This window comes from Python bivittatus, unplaced genomic scaffold, assembly GCF_059951505.1.
Source record: "Python bivittatus isolate LINGU-HERP-01145 unplaced genomic scaffold, Pbiv_v1 ctg000530_np1212, whole genome shotgun sequence".
In the NCBI taxonomy this organism is placed as follows: Eukaryota; Metazoa; Chordata; class Lepidosauria; order Squamata; family Pythonidae; genus Python; species Python bivittatus.
The window spans coordinates 460,894-481,155 of record NW_028277085.1 but is presented as its reverse complement, the minus strand read 5'-3'; the positions used below and the strand labels follow the sequence as shown (position 1 = coordinate 481,155).

Below are 20,262 nucleotides of genomic sequence, written 5' to 3'. Positions count from 1 at the left end.
AGGATGAAGATATAAAACTGATCTGCAGGCACAGGGACAGTGTAGTAAAGCTAAATACGCACAGACCTCTCTCTGGATAGCAACAAAGTGCAATTCTCCCCCTGAAACATTCACAGACCTGGAATTCATTAACAAGTCATATGGCACTTTTCATGTGTTAATAAGGACTGTAATCCTGAATGCTAAAAGAAGAGCAGAGACACAAGGCCGCCATCCACACCTTGCCCCAAATTGGCCTGGGCGGGCTCCTCTCCTTCCAAATCTGCCTCACCTAACACTCCCCAAGAACCGGTTCCAAACGTGCTTTCCTTTTTCTTATGAGCCTCCATCAGGCGGAGCCCCATTGCTCTGAACTGCAAGCAGGGCCAGCGATCTGGCAGTCAGCCGAACACTGCGAAGAACGTCTGGATCTCCTGAAGCCTCGGCTGTTTCCTGACCGCTGCTTCCCCATCGATCCCACCCTGCTTCCCCAGGAGGCAGCGCTGGCCAGATTACCTGAGGCACCAATGCCCCTAGTTCAGGCTGTCCTGAGCGCATTGAAAGGCAATGTGGAACCCAGCAGATGCCTGTGTTTATTTGCTCATGCAATGCAGTTCACAGGGACTCTTCCAAGGGTTAAAATGCGACTAGTCTTGTCAACACACAGCCCTGCACCAGAGCCACCAAACTGGCTGGGTGAGATTCCTACAGACAAAGGCCAGAATCACCTGCTCACAAACCCAGATATGCTCAGAGAGTGTCAAGAACCCAGAAAATGCAAACAAGGAGCTTCAAGAGCCAGTCCGCCTGGCCTTGAATTTTAGAGGGCTGTGCCTCAGAATAATTCCTTGCGAGGTTGTGCGATGAGTAGGAATGCCATATGAGCCACGGACTCACCCATCTCAAGGAGGCTGGGGAAATGCACACCCATCCCCTTCCGCATCCATTTCTTCTGGTGGTCCACCAGAGGTGGAGACGTGTCCAGCCACAGAGCAGGAGACCTGGCTGAATCCTGAGAAACCAAAACTTGGCACGGGGAAGCCCAAGGGGTGAAGACCCCAGCCAAAGCCTGGCTCAGCTGCAACAAACACAAGGAGCAAGTGTGGCAAGCCCTGCCGCCCGTCAACCGGAAAGAGATGGGGCGATGGCCCGAGTTCAAGGCCACAGCCTCAGGCCCACGGAGCTTGGACGGGGCTTCCTACCAGACAGACATCCAACTGGGTCGTAAAGCAACTTCAGCGAGTGACAGGTCATGGCCTCTCCAGGGTGCCTCGTTTCAAACTTCAGATGCTAGCAAAGTTGGGGGGAAAAAATCCAAGCATTTTGCTGGTTTCAGGGGGTACCTCCTGCATTGTTAAATCCTGCTGTTTTTTAACTGCTTCCATATTTACCCACTGAGGCTCTTTTCTGCAGTGCTATTATTTCCTTTGGCATAATATAGGAGGACGTGGTTCCTATGCCTTCCACTGGAAAAACCAGTTGTGAGTATTTAAATAAAATAGGAACGTAGCAACACTGCACAGGGCAGGACTCGGGGGGGGGAGCGGGGAGGAAGCGCTGGCGGCCACCCAGAGGAAGCCCACATCCTCTTGCTCCCCTTCGGTCTCCGGCAGAAAAGAGGCCCAGGGAACCCGGGAGGGCTGACGTGGCATTAGGAAGGGATCCCGTGGATTCTAGAGATCAGCCAGATGGGGAGGACCATCTTCCTCCCGTCCTGCTTCTTGCGCCTCTTGGCAGGCCAGGAGCACAGCGGCAGCGGGTCCAGCATCTCCTGATCTGCCACGCAGCAAACCCACCTCGGTGGCATTATTGCCTGTGGCTCCATATTGTTAATGGCCTGCCCACCACTAAGCCAAGACACCTAATTGTTACTTGCGGTAGCCACCAAGTTTAAAAACCACCTTTTAGTTTCCTCCCTGAAAAATATCACTCAGACGTGCCCGAGGTTGTCCAGCTACTCCTTCCTTGTGAAGAAATTCCTAAACATATTATTGATTTGGTTTCTATTCCAGCTTTCTACTCAAGTGAGCATTCACAAACAGACTTAGCGCTGGAGGGAGCATGATCTGGTTTTGTTAACTGGACCAAAGAATGTGATCGTCCAAGCATCTGATACCCAAACAAATATACTGTGACCTGTGGAAAACAACAGTGCAGCTCGAGGGGAAGGGTCCGGGTGAATGATGGCGGCAGGGCTTCAAATTAACATCAGTAAAGGTAGATAAATTTGAGTTTTGAGGATTTAAAAAAAATAAAAAGATAATGTTTAATTTAAATAATAAATTTAAATAATAATTTTTAAAGATTATTGATACTGTCCCAGTTTGGAAGAACCTACAACACAACAGACTGGGGGGCCTGGTTCCTGTTGGATCAGATGGCCAGGGCTTTTCCTGCTGCCCCAGTTGAACCTTCCTTGAGGGGGGAAGACTTCACCAGGGCGGTTCACGCCCTCCTCACCACTCATTTAGATGAGGCTGCCCTTAAAGAGCACCCAGAAGCTTCAGTTGGTACAAAACGTGGAGGCCCCATGCTCAGGGGTGATGGCCAGGGGGTGCCCGTTGCGCCTGTTTGCTGGGCCCTGCGTTGACTTCCGGGGGCAATTTAAAGGGCTGGTCTTAACCGATGAAGCACTTTATGGCCAGGCACTGGGTGACTTTAGGACTGCACCTCTCCACTGGAGTCAGCCCCACCACCTCTTCAGTCTTGCTAGAGGTCCCCGACGGCAGGAGGTTGGGGAGCCGAAACCCGGAGACGACGTTTTTCCATAACGGGGCCAACGCTCTGGAATGGCCCCCCACGGGAAGTTTGGTTGGCTTCACCATTTCCCCCATTCTGGAAACAGCTGAAAATGGAGCTTTTCCAGACAGCGTTTGGGGACTGATGCCAGGGATTCCTTTGGGGGTCTGTAGACTGTATCTTTTATCATTCATGATTATGTTATTGTCCTCACGTTTACTCTGATGTAGAACCTACTCATCACACTAGGACTTCCTTTCAAGTCAATCTGTTTAAGAGCGTCTGAAATAGTTTGGGCCCTGACAGCCAGCCAGCCTGGAATTCCTAGGAAGAAGAATTCTTTGACGAAAGCAACCACCAGCAAAAAACGTCCACAAGGACGCCATCAACAGCCATTAATCCATTTGAAAAGATCCTGAGAAAGAACAGAAGCGACTAAGAGGTGAGAAGACCATGATCCAGCTCCGTATTCTCTGTGCCAACTGCCTTCCCTGGACCCCACTGAGGTGCCAGACCATAACTCCCATCACCCCTAGCATGATGCCCCCATTCCATACCTTGGCAAGATGCTAGGTTGGAGAAGGCTTGAGAAGAGCAAGTCGCACTTTGTGAATGAGACTCAAGCAAACCACGTACCAAGGAAAAGGGCCTCCCATTGGCAAAAGCGGCGGGTCAAACTGAGCCTCACCAAGGGGCACACCTCCAAGGTCGGGAAAGACAGGAAGAGCCATCGTCACGCAAGAAGAGAAAGTTGGTCTCAGAAAGCCCTCCAGGGCTAAAAATACCTTGGCCCCTGAAGGCATGTATCTGGGGAGCAACATATTCCCACCCCGTCTGGGTACCAGCAGAGGCCCAGCAGCAAGCGTGGCCGGTCATTCCGGGCTGAAGCCTGGGACAGAGGCAGACTGACCCAGGAGATCCAGTCCAGTAGGAAGTTCTCCCTCCACAAGCCTGATGGGGGAATCTAACCATGGCATCTGCACAGGATCAATTCCCAGGGAATCACGTCTTATCGTGAATTGCTTTTAAAACACCCATTTGTATGGGAACGGGTATGGGCATAAATTCGATGATGGTGATGGTGATGGTGATGATGATATCATCATCTGGTGAATGGAGGACACGCTTTGGGCATAAGAATTTCTTGGCCCGGTTCTGCTGGTGACTGATTTTTACACTCCCTTTCTTTGGGGTAAGCAACTCCACTGGGCTCTTAATCTATTTTTGGAGGCCATCTGTGTGCTATTAACTAACACTTTGCTGCATGTTAGGAGACCGCTCGAGTGAGGAAAAATGCATGCCAAACGAAGCACTTTCCTCTCCTCAGCGCAGCTCCAGGCCACCAGCTCAAACAACTGGCAGGGAGAGTCACATCACTGGATGTGATCCCTTTCAGGGGATCGCACATTCATTCATTCATTCATTCATTCAACTTGTCCCCGCCCATCTCCCCACAATGGGGGACTCTGGGCGGCTTACAACACACTAAAAACATAAATACAATTAAAAGTTATAAAAACCAAGCATTAAAAAATAAAAAAGCTCCTCAGCGAGGGGCTGCATCGGGGCTGCCCTCCGGTCCCCCCGGCACGCCTCTTTGGCTCTGCCATTCAGTACAACCAAGGTCAGGGAATTGGGTAAACATTAACTGCCATTCGCAGCAAGGACCAGGTGGATTCTCTGCCCCAGGCCTCGACCAGCGGACTTGCCAGACCTTAAGCCGGAAAGGCCTCGCGCACCCACCCCGCGGATACAGATTTCACCTCTCTGCTGTGCGGTGGGAAAGCTGTCCCTCACGGCCCTGTAACCAGAGCAAAGTAGGGCTGCAACAGAGTTGGGGCACAGGTCAGGCCCATCCAGGGAGGGCACCAGAACTTTTTGCTGCCCAGTCCCCTGCCACACGACCCTCACCAAGCAATCTGCAAGAAGCCCTCTGACGTGGAGAGGCAGCAGGATTCTGCCTGGTGGGCAGGCTCGACTCCCTTCATGGCGCCCCTCGCCTGGTCTGCACAAGCAGGAGGGGCACGTTCTGGGCACTGTCCACAAGCTCTTTATAGCAGCTTTTACTGTGGTGACAGACCAAGGAAAGGGGAAGAAGGAAATCTTAAAAAGGATTCCCAAATGGATATCCTGCTGTTCAGACATACCAAATAACAGAAACACAGACAGCGGCAACACCGCTACACATTTGGGTAGGTGAAATGAACTGCTGCGTCCATAAAACTGAGTGAATCCAAAAGAACTGGCACAGGAAGGTTTTACGAGAGCAGCGTAGATTGTTCAGAGTGAGGACTTTTTAAAACAAAAACATTCAATTATTTCTTTTAAAGCATATTTTAGCCAATTAAAGACAATTAATAGATTGTCTCAAGGTCCTTTTGGCAAATTTGCGAATGCCCGCCTTCCAAACAAGCAAAAAATGGATAGGAGAGGTAAAAAGTGAGTGATTAAAAGCTCTGCTTTTACTTCCAGTGCCCAACCCAATGCAGAACCCTGCCAGTGCCAGCACTGAGATTGTGGCAATAACTTGAGCACAAAAGTTTGTTCAGTGCAGGGGAATGAAAGCCAGGAACCCACTGCGCTGTGCCAGTACCTGGCATCTCTCTGTGCGGTGCAGAGGGAGAGGGTTCAGGCGGAGGGGAAGGGCTTGGGGGGCCTGGGAAGCTCCAGGGTCTGAGCTGCCAATTTCAAGGAGGGATGAGAGAGAGCAGGGAGCGCCCTGCCCCTGCCCCTTCCTCCTCCTCCTCCCAGGCTCCGCTCTGCCCCCTCTCTTCCTAGGGAGGGAAGGGAGCAGCAGAGCAGCTCTTTGGGGGGGCTTCTGAAAGCCCCCCGCTGCAGCAGGCCCGATAGCCCAGGGCAGTCTTGCGTTTCCCCCACAAACAGCCTGGGCTGCAAGACGCCTGCCAGGCCCCATAGCTGGCACCGCTATTTATAGGACCCCGGTCAGCCCCAGATTCCCAAACGAGCGTCTTCGCTCCCAGACAGGTGTCTCTGCCACACGGGGCCTCCTTTCATTTCCTGGTGTCGGTAATTGTGGCTTCGGATTTGAACCCCGGCCAAGAACGGAGGAGCATGTCTGAAAGGTAGTCCATGGGGGCCAAGAAGAGTTACCTCTGTGATTACAGAGTTAGAAATCAACTATTCTGCCAGCACTCTTCCTCCCCTGCCCAGGTAGCGGCCACCGACTCTTTTAATTTCAGGGAGGGTGTTTGGCACGAATCAGAAAGACCCACAGGGAGAGAAGGAGGGGAGCAAAGAGGTCCAGCAAGCCGCCTGATGCTCGTACTTGTCTACTGAGTCTCCCTGATTTTCTCACGCAGGAGCAAGACCCTCTTTGATCCAGCACAGAAGGAGCAGGTGCAGGAAGGTGGACCTCTGTGTGGGAGGCCACTAGCCAGCAGCTGGACATTAGTCACTGGTGGGGGATCCCCTTCAACTCTACTGAGCCGTGCAGCAACAGTGTGGGGGGGGGGGTTGGTTGGCATCCTCCTCATCAGTGTTCACGGGAAGATGTCCAACCAAGGTTGCTCTGGAAGTTGGCTAGAACTGGTTGGTCAACCCGGAGAACTTCCGTGTGGGATCTCTGCGCCACTCCCAATCAGCTCTGGGCTTGTGCAATTCTGTTGGCAGCTGAGCCAATTCAGTTTTGGCTTCGCTACAGGGAACCCAAAATTGTATGAAACCAGTTTTCCATTGGGGGAGTGAAAATGGTGGCAAAGTGGAAGTCATGTCGTGAGCTGCCCAGAGTTGTTTTCTAAGATGGGCAGCCATACAAATCTTTCAAATAAACAAATACAGTACAAGGCTAAGTTTGGAGCTGGAAGCAGCTGGGCAGACAGCTAGAGAGAGGGACGGTACAGCTCAACCAGCCATTAAACAAGATGGGGGAAGGGCCACAGGCCGTTTCTGCCTCAGCTGCCCCAGCAGAGCATGTGCCACGGTCTACTTCCCTAGGAGCTGCTCCTGGCCCCTGCTCCTCTGCACGTGACGTTTGCCGCTGCCACCAGCACCACGTTCCCTGTTGGTTTTGGTCTGCTAACACAAGGGCTTCGCTCTGTGCCTCACTGACCTCTGTGGCTTTGGCCAAACTGTCTCTCAGGGCCTGGAGCTCCCTGTCATGCTGCTCCTTGAGGTGGTCCACCTCTCGGTCGTGGCTGGACACTTCTTCCTTCAAGGCTCCCTTCAAGGCAGTCAGCTCCCGCTCCCGCTTCCTCAGGACCTCTTCTTGCTGGTCTCTGAGTACTAGGAGCTCCTGCAGGTCCTGCTTCAGTTGCATCAGTTCCTAAACTCGGGGGCAGAGAGCGAGAAAGGGGCCTGTTCAGAAGGCTTTGGGCAGGCTCCCGTGGGAAAGGTCTGCCACGTTCTTCAGCTTAGCTCAGGGTCCTTTGAGGCAGGGCAGCCCCCAGGCTCCCCTTTTGCTTCAAAACTCAAAGCTCAGGAATGGTTTAGACAGCAGCAGGTAGGTCCTGCTCACTAGCCATTTTCCCAAACAAAATCTCTCCACCAGTTTTCCTTTTCTAGAGAAAAAAATGTACCAGCTCCAGGGAGAAAAGCAACAGGGGTTTAAGCTGAAATGAAACCAATGACTTGGAGGGGGAAAAAACTGTTCCAGCACCAGCGCTGTGCTGCGCTGCAAAGTAAAACGTCAACAAACTAGACTCCCGCACCCCGTCTTAACTGGCCCTGGCGACAGCAACAGCATGGGTCTCCGCTGGGGAATGCCCGCCCTGATGATCCATAGCAGCTGCTAACCCCCAACCTATGAGAGGACATGGGGTGAAGCAACAGGATGTGTCAAGTATCTAATCTACGGACTTCCAGAATGTAAACAGCTGCCCAAATGAGAGAGGGAAAAGAGAGTCCGCAGAAACCATCGACAAATGCTGCTTCTAGCCATCTTGCATAAAGGGCCCTTTTCTGGTCTTTCAGCTTGCTGGTGTCTGCCAGAGGAACACCCAACTGGGTTGGAGCGTCCTCGTTACTACAAAAACCTTACAATCGTCAATGACTATAAATTCTTTAGCCTTTTGGCCACGTGAAAAAGATCAGAACAAAGAATTTCCCAATTACATGCAAGCTGAACAACATTTCAGAAAGCTCTTCAGGGGATGGATAGAGAAGACCTTCACCTCAATTAGCAACTCCTTCTTGCTGTCTTCCACGTGCTTTGCACTGTCCAGTTCATCGTGCATCTCCGAAAGCTGATCCTGCAAGTCCCGAATCTCTGTCTGGTGCTGCTCCCGTTCCATTTTCACTTGAAAAAGCCTCAAAGGGAGGAAGAAAACAGTGTCATTCATAAAAGAAAGCCCTCAAAAGCTTCAGGAAAGTAAATTTGTTAGGTGGAAATAGCCTACAGTGGCAGAAGGGGTGCAAAAGAAGTAGCAAGAGAAGGAAATGAGGAGGATAAAGAAGGATAAAAAGTGCAAGGACAAAGAAAAAAAAGAAAAAAGTAAGCATATAGTAAAGAGAAAAAAAAGAAGTGACTTCCAACCTTCATCACAACAAGTATAAACAAATTTAGTGACTCTTCACCTCCTCTAAGGATACAAACATTTATCTCTTCATCCGATATCCCATCTCTTGTCTATAAACAAATCCATAAAGGCATCATCTTTTCTGTCCTGATGTCTGCAGAAAGTCCATAAAGGGTTGCCAGTACAATGTACAGTGGTACCTCGGGTCACGAACGCTTCTGTTCACGACCAATTCGGGTCACAAACAGCACTGTTTGCAAAATTTTGCTTCCGTTCGCTAACGCCGGATCGGGTGACAAACAGGATCCGTGGCCATTTTCTCTGCCGTGACACGTGGTCGTGGCTTCCTGTAGGGAGGGGGACTCTCCCTCCAAGCAATAACTGCCTCCCCACCTGCCTTCCTGTCCTCCACGCCAGAAGTCGCATCGAGCAAGGTTAGCGTTCTCTCTCTTCGTACTGTACTTTGTGTCATATTTTTGTGGTTAAAAAAAAAAAAAATACATATGGTTCAGAACAGATTAACCGTAATTATATTGAACCTTATGGGAAAATTTGATTCGGGTCGCAACCAAAATCGGTTGGCGACCAAATTCGGAGGGGTCAGAACGGATTAACCGTATTTACACTGAACCTTATGGGAAAATTTGATTCGGGTTGCAACCAGAGTCACGGAACGAATTAAGTTCGTGAACCGAGGTACCACTGTATCTTGTTTTAACCTTGATCAAATAAACCAACTTTACATTCCTTCCTTTTACTTTTAACAGTCTTAATCTTTAGTTCATTCAAATATTGTTGTAGAAGGGACAATATTCTTTTCTCTCCTCTTTCTTTTGTTTAGTTTGTATTAGATTTAACTATTATAATCAAAATTCTTAATAAAATTATAGACACACACACACATAAATAAAAGAGAAGTAAATGAGTGAGGAAAGGATTTTGTTTGCGAGCTGAGGCAATAGGTGACACGTTTTAGGGGATATCAAGGGTCTGTATATCAGCCACAACTAGAATAGGCTTCTGATCCCACAAAATGGGATTTGAGGACCAACAGCAGAAGATATGCACTCAGAAGCATCCTTCCCCATGCAAAACTCACTCCTCCAGGTTTTCTCTAAGGTCTTTCTCGCTCTCCTTCAGCTGCCTCCGGAAAGTGTCTTTCTCCTCCAGGTTTTCTTCAAGCTGTCGCCGAAGCTGCTGAAACTCTACTTCCATTGTCTGTTTTTCAGCTTTGAAGTTTTGCTGATTCTAAAACAGCAGATTTTGGAAAGAGTAGAAGAATGTACACTTTGCACCTTTCTAAAGACCCCAATATTTCTGAGCAAAGGCAGATGGTCGGTGTGTCTATGCAAGGAATTTCCCTCTGTCACTTCTGAGGGCTCCAGGGCTGATGCTTGGCAGCGGCCACATGCAGCAACTGGCCCCGGTGCAACCTGCGCTCACTGCCAGCAGATCTCCCGAGGCTGGAAGCTGAACTGGGCCCTTGTACCTGTGTGGCTGAATCTCTCCTAAAAGACCCAGAGTCTCTCTTCACATAAGCAGGATTGTTGACTGACAGGAAGTTCTCATTTACTCATTTCTCAAACAATCAGTGCTTTCATTGTGTGCCTGACTTCTGTTGGAAACCAAATGATCTGGAGGGCTTTCCTGAACTGGCTTTTGCTTGCTGTGGATGCAGGCATCCACTGTGTGTGTGTGTGTGTGTGTGTGTGTGTGTAGGGAGGGAGTGTGTGGAGGCCTACCTTGAGTTCCAAGTCCAGCTTCCTCTGTAGCTCAGACACCTCCTTTGCCAACCGCTTTTTCTCTTCCACCAGCATTTTGATTTCCACTGAAGCATCAGAAGCCTGCAGTTTAACAAAATTAGTTTGTTCTCAACACCTTTACTTGCAACTCCCTCCCCAAGCTGCAACGAACGAAGCGTTTTCACCATTGCAACAGCCGAAGCTGCCCAATAAGGCCTCAAGGAGGGATCTTGGGGGTGCCTTTCAAAAGAAGGAAGCAGAGGGGGAAGAGTGCCGCTGTGGAACGGCAGAAGTGACTGGGAGTTGTGTGGGAGAAGCCACGAGACACGTTTGGTGCTTGAGAAGAGGGGGAAAGCCTACTGGCACCACTGCTTGCAAAAAACAAACCTAGCCAACTGTGTTGGCAGAGAATCTTCACCAGCAGCACCTCTGCAAAGCTGTGGGCAGGGGCTGCCTTCATGTGTCTTTTCCCCTCCCTGAATATGGATCATAATAAATGCCACTGGAGATAGAAGGTTGTTTCCTTTGTGTATTTCACCTGGGGACTTCCAGCTGCTCTGGACTTCAAAGTCTGGATTTTCTCAAATACCAAATTGACTTTCCTCTTTGTTGCATCCTCGTTTTCACTGCTACTGAAACATGAAAAAAGACAATGATCTGTGACACGTTGTGTTTGCTCAAATGGTCAGAAAACCAAAAGATACTAGATCACCCAGTGGCCTCCAAAATCTACCTTCTTACAGAGGGACGCTGGACTGCAGGTAGTTCTTGTGTGAATTAAGATCAGAGTGGAACTTCACCTTGGGGAAACCAAGCGGTACAGAGCCCAAAGCAAGACTACGTACGAACGCCACCCTCACAAGCAACCTGTGTAAGTGTCCACTGACCCTTCCTTGAGATAGTTGTAGAGAATCTGCTTGGCAGTCTCTTCACTGGTTTGTTGTGCAAGTTCCTGCTGGCCCTTGAGCAGGTCAGGTGTCACCTGAAACACAAAACTTGGTGTGAAAAAGACGCCCTAGAGGGAAAGATTCTTGCTTTCGGTTGGGTTGACCCAGGGCTGCAAACAGGTTGCGCAGCCCTGTGAGGTGAGCAGGTGCTGCCAGCAACTCTGAAAAGTTACAGAGAGGCCGGGAAACCAATGCTGAGGCCCCAAGAGGCTTAGGCAACTCTATACTGTTGTGAGGCAGAAGCCTTGAATGGGACCACCCACCACTTCCCAGTTATTTCTGAGAAACTAGGCCAGGCAGTGGAGAGAATGCACATGAAGATGGGGGGCAAGAACAATATATCGTTCTTTTTATTTGCAAAGCGGCTTTGGTAATGCAGACTAAAAGAAATCGCAAAGCGTTGATCATTCCAAAATGCCCGCTAAGATGCCAACACCTCTGCCTGAAGTGATTCAGCTGAACTCTGCACATTTCTTCGCAAAACAGCCTCCCTTCCCCGGGTTCCTGAAGCCAGACGGCATCGCTGGGTCCCTCTATTCCTATCCCCAAAACTGCCTCTCAGGAACCTAATGTCCTCTGACCAGCTCATACTAAAGGATCGTCAATTTCCAAAAGTTACCTGAGCACTTTTCGAAGCAGAAGCAAATGTTTTCACAGAAAGGTTCTGACTTGCAGCAGAGTTTGATAACAGGAGAGTGGAGACGACCGTTTTATTGTCACTTTTTTTATTCTGCCCTGGAAGAGTGGAAGACTTAGAAGACAAACTCTCCAGGCTCATTTGACTCTGTCTGGGATACTGCAAAGAATTAAAGTGGCTGCTGGGAGAATCTCTCGTTCCTGTTGTCGTTTGGAGCTCGCCTGCTGCCGGAGGGGCTACCTGCTCCCCAAGAGATGCTGACTTTTCCTCTGGAGACAACAGCTTCTGAAGGCAAACTTGGGAGGGCTGGACCACGTGCTCTGATGACATTCCCAAACTTTTAGTGAACTCGCCTATGCAACCAGAGTTCACTTTCGGTCCATAAGACAGGGCGCTGTCTACGCTCTTTGATCGCTTATAATCCTCTGGATGAATTCTATTCCTGAACCCTAATCTTCCCCTTCTTTGGGGACAAACCTTCCTGTCAAACTTTTCAATAAGCTGATCAACTGCAGGAATGGAGCCAGTATCAATATCACGGCCAGTTCCAGGCAAAAATGGGATATAACGCCGGTTTTCATGCCGGTTAACATTGTCAGCGTAGATGGCATATTCTTGGTCATCTAGGAAGAACCTATACAAGGATGCTGCAGAAGTCGGTGTAGTTGATGAAGATGAAGATTTCTGTGAACCATTCAGATCTGCTCCTGCTGAATCTTGTTGGCGAAAAGGAAGGAGGTCAGGTCTACGTTTCCTCGTATCTTGGCAGGTAGAGGAACTTACAGCGCATGAAGATCCACCACCAGAAGAAAGAGACTCATGCATTCCATTAGGACTGTCAGCAACACTGGTGCGTTCCAGATGCTGCTTGTTTGGGTTGGGCTTGGTCAAATCTACTGTTTTCGGTTTTGGTTTAGCCAGTTCTACAAACTGGAGGGCTGAGTCGTCTAATGCTACCTTCAAAGATGATTTCCAAGGCTTGGAATTCAATTTCCCTTCATCCTCAAGAGACTGGGATTTACTAAACAGAGGAGGCTGAAGGTCCTCCAGATTCAAGATATTATTTGCAGGGTTATAGGGCTGAAGAAGCTCTGGATATCTCTGGAAGTTCAGCAGATTAGAAGTCCCAGCTTTGAAAGGTGAGGTTGCTTTCTTTCCCTCATCCATGTTGGCTGGCTTCTGGCTTTTCATCCAACCGGGTGGCACATTATTGCAAGCCCCCCCCAGTGGTCTTTCTTCAGGGTTTTTCTCCTCCAGCTCAACAGCAGGGAAAGGGGAGCCTGGCCCTGGCCGCTCAGCTGGCTCAGGCCCCGAGGGGTCTGCTGACAAGCACCCCTCAGTATTGTTGAGCACGATATACGGATGGCCATCGATCCCTTGGACCCGGATGCTGACTCCGTAGGACCCGGCCTTTACATTCAGGGGGCCAGCCGTGGGGGGGTCCTGCTGCTGCTGCTGGAAACCGCTGGAATAGGACTTCATAATTCACACGGACCGAAGCTCTGAAAGGGGAGAGAGAAGGAAGTGAGGCGCTGGGCTCGCTTATTCTCCTGATGGGCCAGAGGCGTCCTGAGGAACCGCGGTGCTTTCCTCGCCTGCTGCGACCGAGGTGGAGCTCACGGCCCTCTGTTTCTGCGGGCCCTCGGAGGGCCCCACCAGGATTGCCAGCGGGCTTCCCGCCTTGCAACTCATCCTCTGATCCTCCTGCTACGGGAAGCCAAGCCGAAGCAAAGCGGGCCAGGTGCTGGAGGGCGGCCGCCCAATTCTGGAATGCCTCCTACGGGGTGCCTGGCCTGGTACGGCGGCGGCGTTTGTGTCGCTCGGGCGCCGGGCAAGGCCCAGGATGCGCAGCGCCTCCTACTATCTCAATCTGGCTTCTTACTCAACTGCCAGGCCTGTTTTTCATGGTGTTTTATGCTCGTTGCCTTTCATATTTACTACAGTTTATCTCTTGGCAGTACATACCTTGCTTTTAATTATCTCCTGTCAACAGAGACTACCATCCCTTCCCCGGAACACTTTGCAAGCCCACATTTTGATAAATACTGCTGGTTCCTAAGGACACACAAAAGATTATCCAGCATTCCTTTTTGCTGCATCAGCTTCTGAGTCAAAGCCAGGAAACCTGTCTTGAGCACCTGGCATTTTGACTTCCTACCAAACAAAGAAAAACAGGAGCGAAAGCCACCGATATCCATAATGCTAAAAATTTACATTTCAAATATGCCAGTTGTGGAGAACTAAGAGATCCTTTGCTGTCAGGATGGGCTTGGGGGAGAGATTTTGAATCAGGCACAGGCCTCCCAGCCTTGGAGAAAACCGGCAATAAAGCTGAATGTCAAATTCCGGGTCAGGCTATTGTCCGCCATCCTTGGGCAGGCCACCCCCCCCGTCTTACAGCTGCTGAAACGCCTGGACTGCCCGCACGCCTGCAGGCTGGGCCCCTGGGGAGGAGTGCCACCCTAAGGCGCGGCTGCTCCGCCCTGTCGTCTGCAGGGGCTGGAGGGGAGAGCCGGCTGCCACGCCCATGTCAGGAATTCTGCTTCTCTGCCAGGCTTGCAGGACCTCGATCTGGGTTCCCGAAGAACCAACTCCAGATCACTGGTTCAGCTTCCTCCCATTGTGGGCCCGTGCTGTTTCCCAGACCCGGAGCCGCGGTCCGTATCCTATGGCCCGGGCTAGCAAGCCACCCCCGCAGACTGCATGCTTCCGAGGCTGAAGGGATGGGCAGGGCCCACCTTCGGACACTGATCACTGCTGAGTTTGGGGTGCGGCCCACCCCCACTTAGACAAGCGCTCCTCCCAGATCGGTGCTCACCGCTGGGAATAACGTCTTGCTTTGGTGGGGGGGGGGGCTGAGCTTAAAAGGCCAAACAAGGGGGAAGGAAACACAGGTGGACCAATGGGAGGAAATGACATTTGCCAGCTCTTCTCAGCTCTGCAGTTCCTCCATGACCGTCCAAGCGACTTTCAGGTGAATGCCTTTGGTTTGTTCAGCATAGTCATAACTCCCTCCAACCGGGCAGCTTCCAGGAATTATCAGGAAGGACAGCTGGGAAACAATGCCGACGGCCAATCACACCCAGCCAGATCCCACATCCTCTGAAATCCACAGGTTTCCCTCTACTGTAAGGACTATTCTAACAGAGTTTGGAGCAAGGCTATAAGAAACAATATCTAACTGGAAATTAAAGCGGAGGTGTAACCCGTCAAGTTTCTACCTGATGGGTTAGACATCTTGCAGGCCAGTTCAACTTAGTTCAGTGCCCAGCTCTAAGTTATTTATGACCTTTTTATTGACGGGAAGCTCCTCCAATCAGATACAACCAGCCCAGCCACTTTGCAGTGTCCCATAAAAGAGGGAAGATGTGAACTACAGGCACGTCCCATTTCTCACTGGCTCAGCTCCTGCCTCCTTAATTAAAGCTGGGCACCGAGAAGGCGCCATGCTCTACTTCTAAGAGTGTTTCCAAGCTCAACGACCCTTGATCCAAGTGTGCTGCTTTTCACATTTTTCCCCTAGAAGCTCAATGTTGCTGTAAAGGCTCTTCAAATGCACACCGAACTTCTGAGGCCAGAGATGAGAGCACCGCCTTCCTCCAGCCTTTCCAGTCAAGCCCTTGCTTTCCTGGTTGGCACGCTCTTGACGTTCCAGAAACCAGGCTCCTTCGCAAGGCAGAACCACGTTCGCAGAGGCATCCAGCTATTTACTTCCCATACATTATGCAGTTAAAACAGACTGCTGTTCCAGCTCTCTCAAGGAGAGTGGAAATCAATTAAATACAGTAACCCCCCCATCTTTTGGCCCCCAAGATATTCAGCTGCGACACAGGAAGACAAAAAGGCCCTCCAAACTCTGGAGCCGCTCTGCCTAGCGAGGCATCACATCTGAGCGTGAGCCAAGCCACGTTTCGCTGAGGGCACGCCAAGCAAGTAAGAGGCTGAATGCAACAGGTGGGATGTTCAGTCCCAACAGATTCTCAGAATTCAGTCACCACCAGCATGTTCACTGGACCGTTTAACTAGCTATCCAGGCTTGGGAGTGATTGCTGTGAACAGTCGCTGTCAAATGGCATCGTAGGGGCCTCGGCCAGGAGCGGCTGCCGTCTCCCTCCAGCCATCGTGACCCAGGGAGGCCTCGGCCTCCGGCTGACGCGGGGCAGCGGCTGGAGCAAGAAAGAGTGGGGAGGGGGAAAGAAAGCCTCTAAAAAGGACGGCCATTCAAGAAAGCTGTTGGGCTACCTTTCTGTGCACACTGGCTAGCTCCGAGGCAAGAGTCTCCAGAGCGAGCCCCGGTCAGAGACTCAGGAAGCGTAACGAGGGGAGTGGTGGACTTCCAAGGTCAGAAGGTCTGCCCTTGGTGCGTGGATTGTCTTGCCCTGGACACTTGGGTCTCCGGAGCTGGGCTGCGCTCAAATCACGGCTATCCCTTCCTAAGGATGGCAATTTCCGTCCTGCTCTGTCAGCCTCCTGGTGGTGCCTGAAGTGTCCTTGAAATATTTTCTCCCTCTGATCCCATTTTGGTTTTCACTGGATCAGAGCATCTTTCACTGGCTCTGCTGCTTCCTTGTTATATTACGTTATTCCATTTACTGTGCTATTTTATTGTTCCTGGTTATCAGCTTTTTTAGGCGTAAATAAAACGGAAGCTAACAGAATGAGCCTGATGTGGAAATGACTGTCAAAGGGCTCTATATCCAGACAGCCTTGGAAGAGCCAGTTATTTCTCAGGACATCCCATTCCGCCCCCAAGATACAGCCGTCCTTCCCCAGATTCAACTGAGCCAGGAGGACCTCCGTGTCCCACTGTGGGAGCACCCTCTTCCTCTGCACAGGTGAGGGAGAGAGACCCCCAGCTTGGGCTTCTTTGGGTGGAAGGGAAGGGGCTCGCTCTGGGCTGGAGAAAACATTCAAGCAGCGCAGAGAAGATGCTTTATCACTTGGGACCAGCTTATGTGTGGGAGGCCAGAATCTGCATTCAAGCCTCACTTTCTGAGGCTAAAATTCCAGCGGCAGTTATTCTGCTGGCCTTAAGCATGGCTGGCTGGTGCAGGAAGGGCACGTATTCATGGTTCTCCTAGTCTAAATGGCTCTCAAAAACTAGTTCCACCCCCAAACATGAAAGCAGGATACTTGAAAGGGAGCCCAACGGTGGGCAGAGAAAAGGGGGGGGGGCTGCTTCTTCCTGACCTGCGACCAGAAGCCTGGGGGGTCATTCAGTCACCCGGGAGATTCGGGGCAGGCAGGAGAAGCCGTTCCTCTTGCTGGAAATGGCCAGGGAGCTCTCTCCCCAAACTGGACTCATCTCCCAAATCCCCAGGCAGTGCCCAGGCAGCACGCCCAATCAGGCACACCGAATGGGTGGGGACCTCCTAGGCATCTAAAATCCTAGGCAGCTTTGAGGGCAGGGGCGGGCAGCCACCAAAGGCCAACATTTCCACGCTGCGAAGTGCTTGAGAGCTGGCCCAGCTGCCTGTTTTGCATTTGAGGAGCCTCAGACACCTGGCCCGAAGTCTGGCCTTGCCCTACCGGGAAATTATTATCTGGGCATCAATAAAGCCCATTTGTGCACCAAGGAGAAGCAGCCAAGGGGGAGGGAAGGGAACCTGGGGGGGGGCTCAGGAAAGCGATGGGGGAGGGGGTTCACTGGGCTGGAGAAGGATCCTCCCTTGCAGAGAGCAGGCAGCCCCCAAAGGAAAGAAGGGGGGGCTTGGTGTGGTCTCACAGATGGAGATGATCCAACAGGCGGGAATGCTGAACAGGGGCCAGCGCACCCAAGAAGCAGCTGACCCCTTGTGCCAGCCCAAGCCAGCAGGTGATCAGTTCTGCCTTGACCAGCCTCTTCCTTGCTCACTTCCAGCACAGCACGAAGGCTGCTGGGCCCGGCCTCCTTTGCCTTCAGCATGCCGCCTGGACCCCTCCCAACCTGGCCAGAGTGGCTGGAGCCCTCCTTCTGCGCCCCAGCCACGGGCTGAGCCCAGTCTCCCTCCGCCCCACGGGCATCCCCCTGCAGGCTCTCTTGAGGCGCTGGCAGTCGCGGCCTTCATCCTCCCCGTAGGGAGGGAGCGCTCCGGACAGGCGGTCCTTGGCAGGGAACACGGAAGGGGAGGGGGCGCTCTCCAGGGCCAGCTGCTGGAGGGAGGAGGAGGAAGTGAGGGGCTGGCCTGGCAGCGCCAGATGAAAAGGAGTGCCGGATTGCAGACAAAACCAGGGCAGGGAATTCTTCCTCACCCCCCCGTCCCCATTTCCAGCTGCATTTTGTGACAGCCCCCCTGCAGAAACAGGGCCTGGAAACAGGCAGCACCCATCAGCAGGGACGAAACTGACTGGGGGGGGCGGCAAATGACACATATCAACTAGGACGCCAAAGCCGCTAAAGGGAGTGCTGGTTTTGTGAAGAGTGGAGCCGGGAAGTAGGACATCCTTCCTGCCTGAAATTGTGCCCCCCTGGTGCAAGGAGCCACGGGGGCACCTTAGGGAGGAGAAGGAGCTGCTTGCAGATTGGCAGCTAAGTGCCAAGGCTGGGCCAGATTGGCTGGCGAGGCCTTCCGGGCTGAGACCCCAGAGGGGCTTTTCGGTTGGAGCCAAGGCGATGGGGACCTGTCCGGGGCCAGACGCTCCGTAGTCAGACCAAGGCCTTCTGGGCAAAGACCCACCGGTCTGCCCACAGGACTTGCACAGGAAACACCCCTCACCAGCCCCCCGGGACTCGATCCACCCTCTCCACAGGCGGACGTCAGTCACGGGCTGCCCTTGTGCTGCTTGCACCAGCAGGCTTTTCCGTGAGCAGGCCAGGACAAGGAGGTGCCAGGCCAGGCCTGGCTCATCCCAGACACCCGCTAGAAGGAGCAGCTCCAGCCCGTCCCTAAGGAGTCCAAACCCCGGAGGAAACCGAGGAGCCGCTGGGGCTGTGGAGCAAGGGGGTGCATCCTGTTCCCCTAAAACCCAGGACGTCCTAAAGCAGCCGATCCAGAACTGAAGCGGCGGCGGTTCCCGAAATGCCCCATGACGGAGGACCAAGATCCATTCGTGGAGCAGCAGGAGCCCTCAGACCAAGATCGGTTTACGGAGAGGCTCCGGCCCCTGAACAGAAGCTCCATCTCAGTCCCAAGGACCAGCCAGTGTTGCCTCCGTGCAGGAGGGGGACTGAGCGGGTCCCGTCAGACCCGGCAGGTCTCAGTGGATCTTTTCAGGTGGGGGCCCCCACATCCCCTCCTCTGCTTCATCTAAGCAAGCTGCCTGTCCAGGAATGCGGTTCACGCAAGAGCCTTTGTTGGGGTTCAGCCTTGCTGGCTCAGGCCAAGGGGGCGAAAGGAGAGGCACCCTCAAGCCTCTGCAAACCCAAGAAAAAAAGCCTGCAGTTCCTCAGAGGGTGCTGAGATGGCAGCAGTGAGGTTCGGGGGCAACCCTTGGCTGCCCTCTGTTGCAGCTCAGATCCGGTAGCCGTAAGCGGGGGATTCGGCACTGCCCCTTCCTCTCATCTAAAACCCGCCCGGACTCCTCAGGAGGAAAACAGGAACAGCAGGACGCCCAAGAGAAGCCGAGGAAATGAGAGCAGTTTATAGAGAGAAGCCTCCGAAAGAGCCCCCGTTTCCTGCCTCCGAAACACTGCTCCAGGCTCTTCAGGCAGTTTCCAAAAGAAGCGCTAATCCCTCTCCAAACACCCCGTGTCCAGCGCACACAAGACCAGCGCAGCAGACAGGCAGCTGTTAGCGCATGTTGAGCAACATCAACACAACATTCCTTTGGCAGCGGGCCTGCTGGAGGAGAGCCCCCCGGCACCTTCGCTGCCTAGTTCGGGGCCCTTGGCTGGCGCTCCCTCTTCTGCCCAGGCCTGTCCGTCCTGGCTCTTAAGCGAAGGCTGGGCGATCGGTCTGTCTGGAAAACCGTTCCACCCACAGCTCCCTGCAACTTCCTTTTCCCTGTCTCCCCTTTCGGTCTGCTGCGTTTCTGCTGAAGAACCTCCGTTCTTCAAAACGGCTCGCAATCTGAGCGGAGGGACTTTTGGGTTCTCCCTCCCAAAATAAAGAAAAGAAAGCAAGCGCCTTTGAGGGGAGCCATGGTGAGGATCAGGCTGAGCTACAATTGGGAGCCTCACAGAAATCTCTCAATGCAGCGTGTGCTGTCAAACAAATAGCTGGTTCGTGTCCAAGCTTGTGATGAAAGGCAACCCTTCCTCCCCCAGCTGAAGCTCTGAAAGGCTCAGCACCGTTTTGCAGAGGGCCTGAAATGAGTCTCTTGCTGTGAAGCCATCCTTCTTCAGCCACATGGGGGGGGGGGCGGTGCAGGGCTGGGATTTGGACAGGAGGGGCTGTAGCACTTGGCCGCCCTGTCCCCGAATGTGGCCCTGATCCAGGTGGGAAGCAGCTTCCCTGAACAAAAGTAGAAACCCCTCCTCCTCCTCCTCCTCTCCCCCCAACGGCCCCCATTCACGCACTCAGGGCTGGAGGCCCAGCTGTTGGCAGAGAAGAGAAGGCCGGCACAGCTTCTGCAATCACTCCCGTCCCCAAAGTCTATTCCCGGCAGTTACTCTTTTATTTTTCCGGGCCATTTTTCCTCTCCGCCTGCTGCCCTTGCTCAGCTCCTGGAGTTATAAAGGCCCTTCGTTCCTTAATTATCATTCCATTCTCTGGGAAACTGGCTTCCTACCAGTGCCTCCCCTTTTGCTCAGAGCACGAGGAAGAAAGATATTGAGCAATGCCGCCAGGACCAAACTGAGCACGAACACCCACCCCGTGCGTGTG

At 52.4% G+C, this 20,262-nt stretch overlaps 1 protein-coding gene across 5 annotated transcripts in view; it reads right to left on the bottom strand.

Annotated features, from left to right (window-relative positions):
* Window positions 1-20,262, bottom strand: part of CGNL1 (cingulin like 1) — a 42,440-nt gene that overhangs the window by 16,479 nt on the left and 5,699 nt on the right. For 2 of the 5 annotated variants that reach the window (XM_088148229.1, XM_007440053.3), the window contains exons 2-8: window positions 11,501-13,020; window positions 10,822-10,916; window positions 10,473-10,566; window positions 9,935-10,036; window positions 9,292-9,440; window positions 7,848-7,983; window positions 6,788-7,000 (exon numbers count right to left, since the gene is read on the bottom strand). In XM_088148229.1, the coding sequence (XP_088004355.1) occupies window positions 6,788-7,000; window positions 7,848-7,983; window positions 9,292-9,440; window positions 9,935-10,036; window positions 10,473-10,566; window positions 10,822-10,916; window positions 11,501-13,000 (2,289 nt within the window). In that variant the 5' untranslated portion in view covers window positions 13,001-13,020. The other 3 variants (XM_088148230.1, XM_025174309.2, XM_025174310.2) reach the window with 3 other exon arrangements.